Source organism: Engystomops pustulosus, chromosome 4, assembly GCF_040894005.1.
Source record: "Engystomops pustulosus chromosome 4, aEngPut4.maternal, whole genome shotgun sequence".
In the NCBI taxonomy this organism is placed as follows: domain Eukaryota; kingdom Metazoa; phylum Chordata; class Amphibia; order Anura; family Leptodactylidae; genus Engystomops; species Engystomops pustulosus.
Genome location: NC_092414.1, coordinates 66,530,253 through 66,548,473, shown reverse-complemented (window position 1 = coordinate 66,548,473; position 18,221 = coordinate 66,530,253). Strand labels below are relative to the sequence as shown.

The window sequence follows — 18,221 nt, the reverse complement described above, 5'->3', positions numbered from 1 at the left end:
TGTGCTGTTATGGGTCTGGAGAAACCAGCATAGCACCATGTACAGTATACCAAGTTTTCAAAATTTCTTCTACTGCTTTCAGTAAATCAAGATACTTGCCCATTCCCATTCATAATATTATCAAAGGTCATTGACCATGTAAAAATAATTTATGTTCTGTACCTTATATTGATTCATTAAAACCCTAAATGAGAGGGAAAAACTAAATACCCCCAAAATGGATAAAGTTATTATTTATTTCATTCATGCATTAAGAAGCAAATCTGGAGGATTTCGTACTTTATTCATTGGTATGCATGAAAAAATGCATATTAAATAAAAATGTATATGAAGTTTTTACTGAAAATCTAAAATTTAGCTGTTCTAATGAAAATTCTAATAGCTGTCCACAAAAAGGACGTCTATTGATGTATCTTCTATGACGTATTGGGGCACATTTACTAAAAAGAGTGCAAACTGCACTAAATGTGCAGGGCACCAGATTCAGGATTTCTGGCGCATGTCTTCATGAATCTGACGCCCCCTGCACTGTGCACCACATTTTTTGGTGCATCTTTAACAAAAGACTTGTGACACAATTCTGTTGCATGATAAATCTGGCGCACGGTCCGACTAAACACCGGAATGGCCCCTAATTTGTGTCGCATGATGCCTTGTGCAGCCTGTGCCATAAAAGTGTCGCGTGTGACAAATGTGGTGCAGACACTTCTTATGTACATGTGCAAGCAGTTTACACTAGAAAGAATGTGCAAAGTCTGACAGAAAAATGGCGCAAGGGGCTTATGAAATGTGCCCCATTGGGGGAGGGGGGATTTATCAATGTGTTTCAGGTTCTGTCAGTTTAATGGAGGAAAACCCTAGTTATTTTCTGTGCCAGATTTAATAAATCTGGTGCAGGGTAAGACTGTCGTTTTCCAGTTTAGACTTACTTTAAAGCGGTCTTAACTCTGCGTCAAAATTTTTGGCGCACAGAAGATTCAAATATGCTACGCCTCCTTTTAGACTAAGTCACGCTTCTTTTCCGAAGGCCACGCCCCCTCAGTCGGACAAGTCGGAAAAAGGCTAAAACAGGTCTAAAAAGCCTTGATAAATGTGGTATTTCACACTGTTTTTTTGGCGCAAAACCACCAGAATTGTGGCGCAAGCGCGTTAATACATCCCCCCATTGTGTTTGATAATAGAATGATCACAGCAAAGCAATACAATCATTTGTACAAGTAGAATGAGCACATAAGTTTACACTGAGGATCACATACCCTGCCTCTTAGAAGCTCATATGCCGTAACTCCTAAGGACCACCAGTCAACAGAAAACGAATAACAGATCTGACCTCTTGGGTAAAACATTTCTGGAGCTGTAACAGATAAATGATAAACTTCTAAATTTCTGCATTTAAAATGCTTAAATCAATAAATATATTACAATATACTAATATATGCAATAATATTCTATATAAATACTATAATCAGAATCACTATATTTCCGTTATTCATCAGAAAATAATACAGTATTTCACATTAGATATGTATAAACTGTATACACTGGTGTTCACAATGCTATGGACTTTTGACTTTCACCATCCACTGAATGAAAGACGACTATAATTTTATAGACATCATCTTGGCTATCTCATACATAAATATGACCTGCAACTATTTAGCAGATGCTTTGTTATGCAAATTCTTATGTTACTACAAAATCTCAATTACAAATTTTTAGTATTTTGTAAATCCCCTTTGGCTATTTGGGTGCAGTAACATGTTCATTTTTGAAGATGCAGTTTTTTCAGCCAAAAGCAGGTATGGGTGATGGGTTGAGACAAATAACGGAAAGGTGCTGCTCCTCCTCCTACTTTTACTCCATTCCTGGCTTGGGCATCAAAAACTGCATTTGAAAAACTGAACGTGTGGTTACACCCTCACACATCTACACATTCTGAATACCACTCGTCACACTTGGATACAAATACGGTTCTTTCTTCAACTCTTATGACAGGTGTTTGGGTTTAAAGAGAACCTGTCAGGCAAAATAACCCCCCTAAACTAAATATATTTTCATAAACTGCCATTAGAGAGCATTGCCTCTATCCCTTCATTGTCCCTCTACATGCCTGTAAACCTAAGCAATGAGGTCCTAAAGCTGTATGCAAATGACCTGTGAAATGTCCAATGAGTCATTAGCATATTCAAGCTGTCCAGCTTATTCATGAGTGGGAGGCACAGCCACACCCCCAGTGCTAGACTGACAGCTGCTCCATGTAATGGCTGCTCCATGTGCTTGCTGGTGGCCACACTCCCAGCAGCCTGTATGTGAAAGCTACAACAGCTCCAGACTGCAGCCATGTTACAGCAGAACATGTCAGGTACTTGTGTAGCTGATGTCTGTGTCTCTGTGTATTAGGAGGATGCAGCATGTCAGCAGATGCAGCACACACACACACCAGCAATGCTTTACTATACATTATACACAGACATGAGCAGGGGGAGGAGAGGGGAGGGGTAACAGGGGTGACATCACTGCCTCTAACCATGTGACCAGGCTCATTTACTTAATAAAGAATAGATGATTTTATAATGATTAATGTATGAAATAACTATATAAAGGCTGGGATGGGATCATTGTGAGCTGCATTGTGACAGAAATAGTGACAGAGACCTGATGATAGGTGTCCTTTAAGTCTGGGGACTGTGGGTGACAATCCAGAAACTCGGTTTAATTGTTATCAAAGCAATATTTAGCGAATCTCAAATGCTTTGGGACATTGTTAGAACACCATTTCACCCTTTCCATATCCATAGTACTTAGTGGGGTTTGCCCATGAACGAAAGTTCTCAAATTATAACCCCCTAATGATGTTTACACAATAAAGATTATTTTTAACTCCCTTACTTGACACGCAGAAAAAGAGAGGTCAGAGATCAAAGACGATGAGATCCATGAGATGGATATAACTCACAATGACTCTCCGTTTTGTAACGGAATCAAAACGCACTGGACCGGGCCGTGGCTAAACACAATTGCCCTCTGCAATCACCACCCGGTGTCTAAATGCAACAAGACACCGGGTCCTGATTGCCGAGCGCATGAGTGCACATAGAAACGCATTTGCATTTGGCCGCGGCCGGGTACAGTGCATTTTGATTCCGTTCCAAGCGGAATCAAAATGGTAACATAAGACAGCACCAGTCTCTGCACACTGCTACTTGCTGGCAGAAAGTGCCTGTGTCTGAACTGGTCTTGTAATACAAGGAGGGGGGGGGGGGCAGAGATCACACTGCATCAAGCAGACCAGAGAATCAATTCATAAGAAGAATCTGAAGATTTACGGTGAGATTCTGGGGCAACCAAAATTGTGTACAGCAGGACTGTTAGAGACAGGTTGGAATTATATCTGTGAAATGCTGTATTTTTGTTAATAACAGTGAATAAGAGAATGTGTTATTTTGTTGAGTACATTTAAGAATCTTGTTTTTGCAGGGATATCCCTTTAAGTATATGAATTAACTCATCTTATAGGATACTCACATATAGCTCAGCATTGAGACCACCATCTATCTTGGTTAAGTATCTGCAACACCCCCGCCAATACATAGGCAGGCTGGTAGTTGCGAAGGCCCTCTACCTGTCAGGATCCATCTGGTGAGCCTGCGCAACTCACCCAAGGGATAATGCAGGGAGATCTCTGCAGCTGCGGCCTCTGCCTGGAAAGGCAATAGTTAAATGGGTGTAAGATGTTATCCAATTATGTGGCTGTATTGTAAACTGGAGTGTGATTGGAGATTTGCTACCACCTGACCAAGGGGGGGTATAAAACCCCTGTGCAGGGGGAGAACATGCTCATAGCAGTGAACAGAGAGACAGTGTGTAACACACCTTTAGAGCTGTTACAAAAACGAATCCCAGGATCTGAGTCAGGATACTCCAACCAGGAGGTGCAGCTTCCATAGTTTGGACACAGATCCATCTCCATTATCCCAGCCTGCATCTACTATCAGGCTGGTGCTTTATTCCTGAGGACCACTCTCCACGACCACTGCAGAACCAGAATCTGAATCTGCTGTTTGACCGTTTAGGCCAGTTGCCTGCTACCTGTTGTTCAACAAAGATCAACCGTGAGTTGATTTGCACAACGTTACCTCCGCCTGATCCCTGGATACAGCTGTCTACCACCACGGGCTTCCCCATTCATTACAAAGGGACCTATCTTACAGACAATCGGCTGTTGTCCCAGGGAGAACCAGTACATCAGCCTCTCCCTCCATATTTCTTGCACACACTACCTGCTGAAGACCTGCCAGGCTATGGGACAGCCCTCCGGTCCCAATACCAAGCACCGTGACAACAGCATGTCCTAGGCCGCAATCGCCAGCTACTCCGCTATTCCAGGCCCCAAGAAAAGGCTAGGCCCTGGTGGGGGATGTTGCATATCCAACAACTTTGTCTGTGAAACAACCCCATATCACCAGGCTTCCTCCACCTGACTTGACAGTTCCTTCACTTAATCTTTAGGTTTAACTCCTTAACCCTAGATTCTTCCACTCCCATTTGCATTCAGCAAAGCCCAGTCGATTGATTTTGTTCTATAATGATATTGAAGTTTAAGCGTCTTATTTTCGCCTCAATTCCAGACTAATATAAACAGCATAAGGCAAACACACAAGGAGAATCCCAGAATCTTGTTACAATGAATGAGATGTGAACATGGAATTTCTACTATACAAAAAGTCCTGCTATCAGGTTAAAGGTCAGCACTGTACTTTCTCCTACTGCTGGTGCTAGGCTTTTCTGAACCATTTGAGCATTACTGAAACCACATAGCTCATTGTGCTACACCATTTGTAACCCAAAATGGTGTGTTCACACATTCCGCTAGTGTTACATTTTGTAACCCTAGTACATGGGGAACAGCACTTTGCCAAGATCACATATTTGTTTCCAGTGATGCAAGTTTAAATGCAAGATACTGGGTGCTGGTTTCACATGTTTTTCACTGGAAACGCGATGTGATTGGGAAAAGTCCCGTCCACCATGCTCTAGGGCTTCGTTAGGAAACGTAACACTAGCGGAACATGTAACACCCAAAGTCACCACTTCCATAGTAAGGATACATTCCCGTCTTGTCTTTTGCATACCATGAGGCCAGGAAGGCTCCAAACGTAAATGCTGATTGTGTCCATAGACCTAAACTGTCAGGTAGAGGCAATAACAGAATCATTTTGGCCCTCATTTGATAAGTAGAAAATGGCAGAAAACATAATAAAAACACACGTCAGACTTCGCTATTGCATCCTCCTGGCTGTGATAAAAAAAATTATGCATTTAGCGGAAGTCGTAATAGTCAATGGGAAGTGGATGCCATTGTATGGCATCTATCTCCAGCCTCTACTACATGTTTGGTGTACCAACTGTCCATAAAAAGCAGAGGCACCCTAAATATCGGCAACAGCAAATTGTGGCCTGATGCTGATGTTCGCTCCTCCTACCGTTTTCAAACCATCGACTGTACAAGGCGACACTGTATGTTACCTAAAAATTACAATTACATGCACTTTCTGCCCAAACCTCAACTATGTTCATTTCTAATTTGGACTTGTGACCATCGCATAAAGTAAGGTTATATGAAGAGACATTCCATAATATTCTGTCTCTATTCCAATACATCCTTCAAAAAGATGTTCTGATGAGACATAGCTTCTTGCACTACCCCAAGGCACCACATTTTATCATAGTTCACTTCACATTTTTCAATAATGCATCTGCTATATTATTATCCAGTGCTTTATAAAATGATACAGTACAGCGGATTTCAGAAATGATCATCTATCTTACCTTCAAAAGAATTCATAGAGGTCACGTTACAACTCTGTATCCATTCAGATCAACTTTGTAGATTCATTATTGGTTTATCTCAACTTACATTATACTTCCCTGCAAGATCAACTCCTCTCATGGAGAAGCAGTAATTTGGCTAATATGACTGCAATACAGTCATATACATGCCAGTGATGATAGTAAGGGCCTGTAAAGGTGTGAAAGAACCCCATTTTGGTTGATATGGAAATGATGTAGGCTATATTTTAATGTACAAATATCTGAATGGATAATACAGAGATCTTTCTAGTGATCTATACCTAGGACTGTGGTTAAGACAAGGAGGCATCCTTTACACCTAAAGGAGAGGCGGTTCTACCATCACCATAAACTGGGGCATCTTCTATGTCTAGAGGAGAGGTGGTTCTACCATCACCATAGGCAAAGGGTATCCCCAACACCTAGAGGAGAAACCGTTCTACCATTGCCATAGACAGGGGGCATCCTCTACACCTAAAGGAGAGGTGGTTCTACCACCACCATAGACAGGGGGCATCCTCTACACCTAGAGGACAGGAGGTTCTACCATCACCATAGACAGGGACATCCTCTACACCTAGAGGAGAGGTGGTTCTACCATCACCATAGACAGGGGGCATCCTCTACACCTAGAGGAGAGGAGGTTCTACCATCACCATAGACAGGGGGCATCCTCTACACCTAGAGGAGAGGTGTTTCTACCATCACCATAGACGGGGGGGGGGGCATCCTCTACACCTAGAGGAGAGGAAGTTCTACCATTGCCATAGAAATGAGGGATGCTCTACACCTAGAGGAGAGGCAGTTCTACCATTACCATAGACAGGGACATCCTCTACACCTAGAGGAGAAGCGGTTCTACCATCCTCATAGACAGGGGGCATCCTCTACACCTATAGGAGAGGAGGTTCTACCATCACCATAGACAGGGGGCATCCTCTACACCTAGAGGAGAGGGGGTTCTACCATCACCATAGACAGGGACATCCTCTACGCCTAGAGGAAAGGCAGTTCTACCATCACCATAGACAGTGACATCCTCTACGCCTAGAGGAAAGGCAGTTTTACCATCACCATAGACAGGGACATGCTCTACGCCTAGAGGAAAGGCAGTTCTACCATCACCATAGACAGGGGGCATACTCTATGTCTAGATGAGAGGTGATTCTAACATCGCCATAGACCGAGATTCTTTACTGAATAAGCAGTGAGACTCAGGAACTCTCTGCTACAGGAGGATGTTCAAGAGGAGCCTGGATGCCTTTCTGGGAAGCAAAAATCTCAATGATTATGGGAACAGTTAGTTGTTCTGACCTTAAATTTTATCCCACTATGGGCCAATTGGAAGATTTTTAGGTTGGATGCCTTTTTCAACCTTATTTACTATAATAACTATACAATTTTTTTTCTGTATATAATTTGGAATCACTTTTATATCTCCAATACTTTGCTACCACGTTTTGGCCAATTGTTTGATATCCATAGAAATTGCCCAAAAATGTTCAAACAAGTGCTATCTCTTCAAGGAGAAATATGCTTTAATTCCTATTTGGAGAAGTTTAGCTTTACTTTCCATTAACAAGTTCTCTTATACAGGTCAAATAAAATAAATGTACGTAAGTTTATGACTGCACTGCCGGACAAGTGGCTCCATCGGCCAGCTGTTGAGCTGTTTATCAGTATAATGTTGATTTTGGTGCACTGCTTGTAGTATTATTTAATGAGACCTGGCAAAGAATACAAACTGCACAAATCTTTGAAGATAGAGGTTGGCTTCGGTTCAGCTGATTTGTGAGGCTGTTCTGGCTCAGCAATGATGATGATACCACAAGTGAAGTAGCAGTTCAGCTTAATAGCATTCTGGGAATGGGTGCAGAATTAAAAGGCCTTCAGCATCAATAATGAGCCCGATCCCATTATGTATACACATTTACAATACTCTATACAGGAGCATTTAAGGGATACACAAAAAAAATACTAGATTCAAAACTTAAAGAGACGAGCATGGAAAAGAGTAAGGGAAGAATATAGAAAGATACAGAACTCTTACCCATGTAAGGTTTAGTGCCAGCAACTGTTGTTATCTTTGTACCTTGATTGACCATGGTGGCAATATTGAAATCGGTGATGTGCACATGCCCTGTACAAATACAAGAAGAGTAAACATTTCTAGAAAGTGAACAATATCAAGGAATCAACAGTAAGGCAACATACATCTCCAAAATAAGGTGTGGAACCAGCTTTTATTCACTACTCTAATAGGTTTTGCCAATGCATTTTTGTGTGTTGGTGTAAAACATACCTTATATACTCGAGTATAAGCCTAGTTTTTCAGCACAAAAAATGTGCTGAAAAACCCAAACTCGGCTTATACTCGAGTCAAAAAAATAAATACCCCTGCATATCTTCTGTGCGATCTGTCCGCCAGCTGCAGCAGGCTATATACACTGGGGCAGGGTCTGGCAGGCTATATACACTGGGGCAGGGTCTGGCAGGCTATATACACTGGGGCAGGGTCTGGCAGGCTATATACACTGAGGCAGGGGCTGGCAAGCTATATACACTGGGGCAGGGGCTGGCAGGCTATATACACTGGGGCAGGGTCTGGCAGGCTATATACACTGGGGCAGGGGCTGGCAGGCTATATACACTGGGGCAGGGGCTGGCAGGCTATATACACTGGGGCAGGGTCTGGCAGGCTATATACACTGAGGCAGGGTCTGGCAGGCTATATACACTGGGGCAGGGGCTGGCAGGCTATATACACGGGGGCAGGGTCTGGCAGGCTATATACACTGGGGCAGGGGCTGGCAGGCTATATACACTGGGGCAGGGGCTGGCAGGCTTTATACACTGGGGCAGGGGCTGGCAGGCTATATACACTGGGACAGGGGCTGGCAGGCTATATACACTGGGGCAGGGGCTGGCAGGCTATATACACTGGGGCAGGGGCTGGCAGGCTATATACACTGGGGCAGGGGCTGGCTGGCTATATACACTGGGGCAGGGGCTGGCTGGCTATATACACTGGGGCAGGGGCTGGCTGGCTATATACTGGGGAGGCTGTGACCAATGCATTTCCCACCCTCGGCTTATAATCTGCGTGAGGGGATGCCTTAGCCCCTCTGTGTTGTAGCTATGTACAGGCTGTTACTCTCTGACGGTGCTGAGGAAACATAGAGGAGGGTGAGACAGTGTAACAGCCTGCACAGTGAAACATCTTATGTAGCTACAGCACAGAGGGCTTCTGGTAAGGCCCCCTAGAGCCCTTTGGGCTCATTAAATACTTTTAGAATCTGATTTTAGAAGGAAGGGGGTCATGGATAAAAAATATAAGAAGATTACAACAATCACAATGGGGCTTATCTACTAAGGGTCCGGGGTTCGCATTTTCGTCGGACTTTGCAACATTTTCTGGATTTGCGCTGCTGGGACAGGTAATTAGCAGGGGATTGCATCACACACGATCTGCGTCAGCTTTCATTTCACAGAAATCAGAGTGGCAATCCGACTGATTCGGACTCAGCGCGGGATTTAACAATCAAATTGTGTCGCACCCAATGCACTTACATGCACCAGGAAGAAGAAGGTGAACTCTGGGGGACATGAGCCGGGAAGCGACACACCCAATCTTAGTGAATTGCAGCACAGTGCATAATTGCCGGAACAATGCACTTTGGATGAACTACTCGGCCGGGTAAGTAAATGCCCCCCAATGTCTGGATATATGCGTACGTGTCCCTGGTTTATCATGTTTGACTTTGATGGTAGATTTTTTTAAAACTATATTGCGTAGTATACAGTACCTGAAAACCATGGTCGGACTGGCCCACCGATGTACTAGTGAAAACACAGGTGTACCCCCTGAGGCCTATTAGCTCCGCCCCTCCCACAGCTGACTCTGCCCTCAACAACTGCACATTTCCCCCATCGGCCATGTCGGGATTTCAACTCTATCTGTGTCCGGAAAGGGGTGTTCTATACTATACCTGGTGTGACACAAAAGGTTTGTGCGTGACTCATATGTGGTGCGGACACTTCTTAAATACATGTGCAAGAAATTTGCACATGAAAGAACATGAAAAGTCCAACAGAAAACTGGCACAAGGACCTTAAATGTCCCAAATATATTAAATGTGCCCCAATTGCAAACCACATCTCACATCCCCCATGAGATCTTTGTGCGACTCCAGGGCCTGTCATTTAACATCATCTGTAAAAGTCTGCCAGAGGCAGATCACTAGCAGAATGACTATATACTGTATATACCATAGTAACAGCAAATAGCATCCAAGTGCCCGAAAAGCCACTTTTTCTGCCATTTTGAATCACATCAAAATTTATGTAAAAAAATGATCTAAAGGTAGTAAAGTCACCAAAATGGTAACAATAAAAATGTCAGCTCAACATCTTACATATGCCCATACACCAATGTATAAAAAAATGTATTGGCGTAATATTTACATTTTTGAAAATGATTAAAGGAAATCTACCACCGGGATGAAGTATTGTAAACCAAGCACACTGACATACTGGTGTGCCCCCTCTGGCAGAATATGTTCTTCTTTAAGCTTCTTATACCCTTGTTTTAAAGAAAAAAGCCTTGACAAATTATGCAAATGAGCCTGGTGTCTCCAGGCTCCATCAACACCTATGGAGCCTGGAGCCCCTCAAGGCTTATTTGCATAATTTAAAAAGCCTTTAAAAAAATAACAAGGGCATAAGAAGCTGAAAGAAAAGCACATCCTGACAGAGGGGGCACACACCAGTAAGCTAGTGTGCTTGGTGTACAATTCTTGATTCCGATGGAAGGTTTCCTTTAAAACATAATAAAACCTATAAAATGTTGGTATCTCCATGATTGTACCCACCCAAACAATAAAAGGGTCACAAATATGTAATTATATGCAAAAACAAAGCCCACAAGAATATAGCACAAATGTTGTTTTTTTTAGTTGCCTTCTCTACTTTTTGAATTTTCTCTCATGGAAAATTAAAAACATGGAATATTAAAAACTGTCACTAAGAAGTACAATTTTTTACACAGAAAACAAGCCCTCTGAACACACGCAAATAAAAAACCAAGAAATGCAAACGCAAAATGGAAAAGGGCTTCAGCAGGATTCAGGATGTGTGCTACAGTGGGTCTCCTGCTGCTGTTCCTTCAGGTACGATCATTGTATCAGGGTGATCAATAGAATGAGTATACTCATCCTGGTGTCGCCCTTTAGTAGCTAAACGTTTCTCCAGGACCAATAGTAATTCCTTTATATAGCGCACACAGAGCTTGCCAAAATGGTCCCTGTCCCCAATGGGGCTCACAATCTAGGCTACATTCAGACAACATTCAGGCTACATTCAGATGTGACTGCACACAGCGCCGTAATACAGGAAAAAATAGGACATGTCCTATCTTTCCCCGGGTACGGAACAGTATGTGCCGCTCCGTGCGCTCATTCCTGGCCTATGAGAGAAGTATATATGACGGCCGTATATATATGTCCCACAATGGTTGTGTGAATTTGCCATAATCAACCTACTAGTATGTTTTGGAGTGTGAGAAGAAACCAGAGGAAACTCACGCAAACACGGAGAGAACATAAAAACTTCTTGCAGATGTTGACCATGGGACTTGAACCCAGGTCCCCAGCGCTGCAAGGCTGTAATTCTAAACACTGAGCCACTGTACTCAGGATCCCTTTACAAGACAAACATTGACATGCATTGAGGGAAAACACTGTGAGTAAAATGTTCTTTATATTTACTTCATATGTGACCTAACAACTAATGTGGATTGTTGTGACCTGCTTTACATACTGTACACAATATAGTATTATGTAACTGTAGAGTTAACTTTATATTTCTGACCTAAAAGGCTATTTCCCCTAACAAAATACATTTTGCTTTGTCAACCATATTTTGCAGTAATTTTTTGTGCAATTTTTCCTCTTTGAATTAATCAGCAAAAACGGCTTTTTGTAAAACCTTATATTTGAGAAGTAGATGTAATGCAATAATGATAGTGTAAAATACATAATAGCTGCTTGTTAACACCACCACTAATAGCCTCTTTCCTTATTGTCAGCACTAGACCTTACCAAAAGCTCACTACTTAGTCAATGGTAGTTTGGAATAGCGGTCTGCAGTGTTGGAAAGATTATGGATATAATTTATTTTAAAAAAAGGTTTACATAATTCTACAAAATCAAACAACACATAAATCTTAAAGCCATATACCGGTATGTGCTCTCTTTCCTCTAGCACCCCATCAGTAATGTTGCATCCTGCACACCCAGCTACTATCCCAGAACTATTTGTTCTATTGCCCAAACTTTAAACAATGACTTGAAAATTATTTGACCTATTTCCAGGGTTGGCTCCGACCCGGTTCAGTAGGCCCCCATGGGCGGCAGAGCCTCAGTGGGTCCCTTTGCAGTGATGCCAACCCTGTCTATTTCTGTTATGTTATTACTGATAATATGAAAACTATAAATATTGTAAGGCAACGGAAGGGATTTACATCTCACTCAGATTACTCAGATGGTGAGATGAGAAAATCCAGATTGTGTTGTTTCAATGACCATGTTTGCTGAGCATTGTTTAAGTGCTGCGCACTGGGCATGACCGCGGCGTGTAAATGTCCCCACCGTGGATCGGACCCCCCGGTGTGCTTACAGGGGGATACGATCCCTCCTGCTGCAGCCTCGGGTTAGGCGAGTGCCCCAAGGCTGCTTGCTTCTCTCCCCGCCGGTTCCGCCTCCTGGCAGGACCCGGCTGTATGTAACTGAGCATGGTCCATATTTTTTTAACCCATGTGAAACACTTAAAGGGTTAAAAGACTTAATAGAAGTTGTTTTACATACGTTGAGGGGTGACGTTTCTATAGTGGGGTAATTTATGGGGTTTTACTATTATTTTGGCCTTTCAAAGTCACTTGAAAGCTGAGTTGTCCCTCAAAATGTGAGTTTTGGCATTTTTTATGAAAATGAGAAGAATGGCGCCTAACATTCTGCGCCTCATAATATCCTAGAAAAATGAGAGGACACATAAAACATCATCTCAACATAAAGCAGACATTCCGTAAATATTAATTTTCAAGCTTTTTTGGGTAGTTTTACTTCCTGTCTGGAAAGCAGAACATTTCAAACTTGGAAAATGAAGAATTTTTACAAACTTTTGCCAAATGTTCACTTTATTTCAGAACGAAACGCTAAATTTATCACTTAAATTTTATAACTAACATGAAGTACAATGTAAAACGAGAAAACATTCTCAAAATCACCTGGATATGTTAAAGCGTTCCGAAGTTATAACCAATTATCGTGAGACAGGGCAGATTTGAAAAATCGAGTCTGGTCATTGAGCTGAAAACTGGTGTCGGTGATAAGGGGTTAAGGGAATGGCAGGTAGGCTGGTAGTAGGACTTGCCACACCTTGTGGACACACTTGGGGAAACCCAGGTGTCTGGAATTGTCATGACTAAGGATGCATAAGAAGTCTCCTGTAAGAGCTGACAATGGCAGAGCTTGGCCGGAAAGCCAGAAAGGTGTTTGCTTCTGCTGGAAACTGTCTTGGACTGCTTCATCAATTTGTTATAAAAAGTGGGGAAACCAATTTCTGTTTAATTAGTTTATTTTATGTTTTGATTCTGTGCTGCATTTTAATACTTCTGTTGGAGAGAATAAAACTCAACATTTGGACTGCTAATCTTGGAGTCATTGCCAACAACCCAGTCAGGATCTGGGGTTGCTGGGTCGTTGGCAATGACTCCAAGGTTAGCAGTCCAAATGTTGAGTTTTATTCTCTCCAACAGAAGCATTAAAATGTTTTCCTGGTCATGGGGGCATCTTCTCATAGCAGGTGAGTGGTCTGGCTGCATGTAGATATACATAGAGTATTGAATGACCTCAAGGCCAGTTAACAAATGAATTTAGTAATCCAGGCACAAGTAGATAAATAATTTAGAGGCAAGGGTCCTCATGTTCTCTCAGCCAGTACTGTCAGTCAGAACCCCCCTTCACTTGTGCTAGTATTGACAGTGACGTCTGTGGTGCTCTCTACAGCCCCATTGTATTTTCTCTTGAAAACATTTCCTGGATTGTGTTATAAAAAATAGAATATAAAGCCTTTGTTATTCCATATAGACGTATCCAGGCTTTCCTTCCTTCCCCGCTGAGCTACATTCACATCAAATCCAGTGCTGTCCTTAGTCATAGTACACACAGGGAATATAAAGGAAAAGATTGCAAACATCAACCCCTTTACAATATTATTTGCAGCCTTCTTCTGGGCATATACTGATCTGCATGGGAGAATAGGAGCCACGATATAAAGGGGATATGGAGAACAGTGGCATGATATAAAGGGGATATGGAGAACAGTGGCATGATATAAAGGTATATGGAGAACAGTGGACCATTATAAAGGGGCTATGGAGGACAGAAGCCACGATATAAAGGTGATATGAAGGACAGGGATCACAATATAAAGAGGTATGGAGTACAGGGGCCACAATATAAAGGGAATTTGGAGGACAGGGGCCACAATATAAAGGGATATGAAGGACAGGGGCCACAATATAAAGGGGATATGAAGGACAGGGACCACAATATAAAGGGGATATGAAGGACAGGGGCCACAATATAAAGAGGGTATGGAGGTCAGGGGCCACAAAATAAAGGGGGTATGGAGGACAGAGTTGATGATATAAAGGGGATATGGAGAACAAGGGCAACAATATATAGGGCCATTGGAGGACAGGGGCCACAATAGAAACGGCATATAGAGGACAGGGGCCAAAATATAAAGGGGATATGAAAAACAGGGGCCACAATATAAAGTGGATATGGAGGACAGGGGCAACAATATTCATGGGATAAGAAGGACAGGGGTCCCTCTAACTGATGTGCAGACAGCCTGTGACGTCACCCTTGATCCATCAGCTACAAAACATAATGAGCAGGCACATGAGGGCAGTCTACCATCAGTAAATCTGATTGTAAAAGTCCTTCACATAGCCTACAGGTACAGAAGGTTAGCCTGGAGCAAACTCCAAGGTGAAATGTTTCTTAAAGGGCCAGTGCACCATACAGGCAAGGACAAGAGAGTAGCACCATTGGCCAGAAAGAAATATACAATGGGCCAAGACAGGATACCAGCAACCATGTTCAGATGTGACTATTACCATAACCATAGAGAACTTATATTGTCAACCTGACAAGTATCTGTAAAGTTGGAAGTATTAAAATAAATGAGCAAGGAATGAGCTCAGGGAACCACCAAAAACACTTCAGAAAAACCCAGAGAGTGCTGATGATGGTAAGTTACAGGTTAATATTTTCTGCAGTTGCTTTTTTGTTAATACATTTTTTGTTTATACTTCAATGTGAACTTTGAGACAGACAATCCCACCAGAGTCCTGTGTATCTACCTGCATGAATATTTTATACAGACACCGTGACTGGGGGATGGGTATATGAACAACTTTCAGTGCGGTGGGAATAAAGCGCCTGTCAGGAATCATACATCAGGTACTCACATGAAGATCTGACAGAATTGATGTCCCATTTGTTTCTTCTGAGCGAACGCTTATACCCATGAGATGAGTGTCCTAATAAAACTTCCATACATAACATATGAATCTGCTCAATGTCACACATGCTAATTATTGTAAAATAAATTAACATAAAAGACTAGAATTATTTGTGAACCCCCACATCAGAACCAAGCATCTTATGTATTCATAATGTATTAGAAAAAGATTTTACCCTTATTTTTTTACCAAGATTCATATTCAGAGAAGACACTCATGGAAAATTGTTCAAAGATGACCTGTCAGGGTGATTTGGAACACTAAATAACCCACAGGTCCTTTAGCTGCACCAGCTTCATTGAATTACTGTCCACTCCCTGCTCAGGTCCGCCGCAGTTCACCTTCTTCTTCCAGGTGTATGTAAGTGCTTGGCTTGCGACACAAATTTGAATGTTAAATCCCGTGCTCAGTCCCGAATCCGTCGGATCGTCCGATAGCTGGCCCCCTGATTTGTGTTGTGTGAAAGCCAGCGGTATTTGAGACAGAAACCCCGGTGCAATGCTCGAAACGTCGGGAAACCCTATGAAAATTCACCCACAGGACCCTTAGTAAATAATTCCCAATATGTTATGTTATATGTGTCTATGTGCTCTAGATTTTGTATCAAGAGTTAAGATGTTGATACTGCTTAGGAATGGACATAAAAAAAAAAATTGCTTATTCACTGACATTTTATATTTCTGTGACGTTCGCTTCAATTTCCCTCTTTCATTCACTGTTTTTCATTTATTTATAGGAATAGAGATTTTTTTGGCCAATGAGATGTGATGTTTTTGTATACTTAGAAAGATCGGAGGCACTTGTCAGAAATAGCTTTTAAGAAGTGAATTACAAGATGGCTTGGTCAGGATGCTCTTCATTAAATGCACTTCTACAGCTAAAGAATCTGCTAATGAATTGATATTCATTAGAGAGTCCATAGATTAAAGCATGAAATGACAAGTGATGGAAGACTGAAAGGAGAAATAATATAAAAATAGGTGAAATGTCATTACGATATATATCTACATGCATATAAGAAACCTGTAGTGGTACTCAGATTTATTAATAATGTTATAGCAGAAGGGCAACAATGGAAAAGAATGTGTGATAGATTGTTTGGACAAGCCTTATGACGCCAATGTACAGAAGACGTAAACATTGCTACCACAACATTAGCTATTCCCGTCCTAATTATCCGTCCAAAATCTATTAGGACTGGAATAGGCAATGATCATAGGGTAAATCATCAATAACTCTTTCAATCCCTTGTATTAAATTTCCTACATAATCAGGAAGGTGGAATTTATTTCTGCAAAAAAAAATGCAAATATTTGAAAAGCCTACATCTGGATTCCAAAGATAAATCAGGTGCAACATTGTAGAACTCCGTGATGGCAAGCTTTACTGGGCGGTTGAAAAAGTCACAGTTATTTTTGGGAGAATCCACCAATATGGCCAAAAAGCCAAAAAAATTATAGAAAAAAAGAAAAAAATGTAATATAAATGACTCCCAATGACTACAAAAACCATAACAGTGGGTGGATGCAAAACTCCTGTTACAGCCAATTTAAAAAACCAAACTTACAGCCCAATTCAGATTCAATATTGGCTTCCTACACTTTGTTTTTCAACATTGCTAATATTTAATAAAATATTGTGCATATTCCAACTTTTTGCCAGACCCATTTGCAAAGACAAATTTTTCAAATAAATAAATGTGCTCATACTGTTTAGCATTTTTGCTGCTCAACGGGAATATTTATCCATACAACAAAATGTGTTATAATTTGAGACAAAAAAAACTGTCTGGAGACACACGAAGCATAATTTCTGCACATTAACCCAATGCAACAGAATTTTATGTTGGGTCACTTTATAACTACATGTGCAAGCTGTTTGTACTGCAAAGTCATACAAAAACTGATTCAGGGGTTTTAATAAATGTGGGCCAATGTCCTCCTGCTATGGGCTAATTACAGATGAAAACAATAGCAGAAACTAGACTGGGGTGTAACTACCGTGGTAGCAGCCATAGCAGCACCTGTGGGGCCCACCTGACGAGACACAAAAGATTGGAGGATATGCACATTGTACAGCATAATATGTATATAACATATATGTGATGTCTATATGTTGTATATGTTCTATTTGTATATGGTGGGTATACAGTATGCTGTATGTGTCTATATATGTTGTAAGTCTGTATATGGCACTGTATGTGTGTACAGTATATGTAATGTGTGCATGTTCTAATCACATTAATCAAGAACAGTGCAAACAGCACTATGTGCAGTTTGCCTGTGTAGTGTGCAGAGGGCCCCAGATTCAGGAATTGTGGCGGACGTTCTTCATGAATCTGGCATCCTCTGCACTGCTCCGACAGAGTGCACCAACCTTTTTTTATGTACCTTTAACATTGGGCGTGCTGCCGAAGGTGGGCCATAGAGAGATGCTCCCCATATATGTAATATATCAAATACAGCGTAGAAAATCGATATAGCGTGCTGCCATGTAGTATAAAATAGATACAGCGTGCCTCCATGTAGTATAAAATGCATACAGAGTGCCGCCATATAGTGTAAAAAGCATACAGCCTGCCGCCATGTAGTACAAAATGCATCCAGAGTGCCACAATGTAGTACAAAATGCATATAGCATGCCGCCATGTAGTATAAAATGCATATAGCGTGCCGCCATGTAGTATAAAATGCAAACAGCGTGCCGTCATATAGTATAAAATACATACATTGTGCCGCCATGTACTATAAAATGCACACAGTGTTCTCAACTCGCCTCA

At 41.7% G+C, this 18,221-nt stretch overlaps 1 protein-coding gene across 4 annotated transcripts in view; it reads right to left on the bottom strand.

Annotated features, from left to right (window-relative positions):
- Positions 1-18,221, bottom strand: part of STK32A (serine/threonine kinase 32A) — a 136,299-nt gene that overhangs the window by 29,871 nt on the left and 88,207 nt on the right. For all 4 annotated transcript variants that reach the window (XM_072146146.1, XM_072146148.1, XM_072146147.1 and 1 more), the window contains 2 exons: positions 7,901-7,990; positions 1,257-1,354 (listed from right to left, as the gene is read on the bottom strand). In XM_072146146.1, the coding sequence (XP_072002247.1) occupies positions 1,257-1,354; positions 7,901-7,990 (188 nt within the window). The remainder of the gene's footprint in view (positions 1-1,256; positions 1,355-7,900; positions 7,991-18,221) is intronic.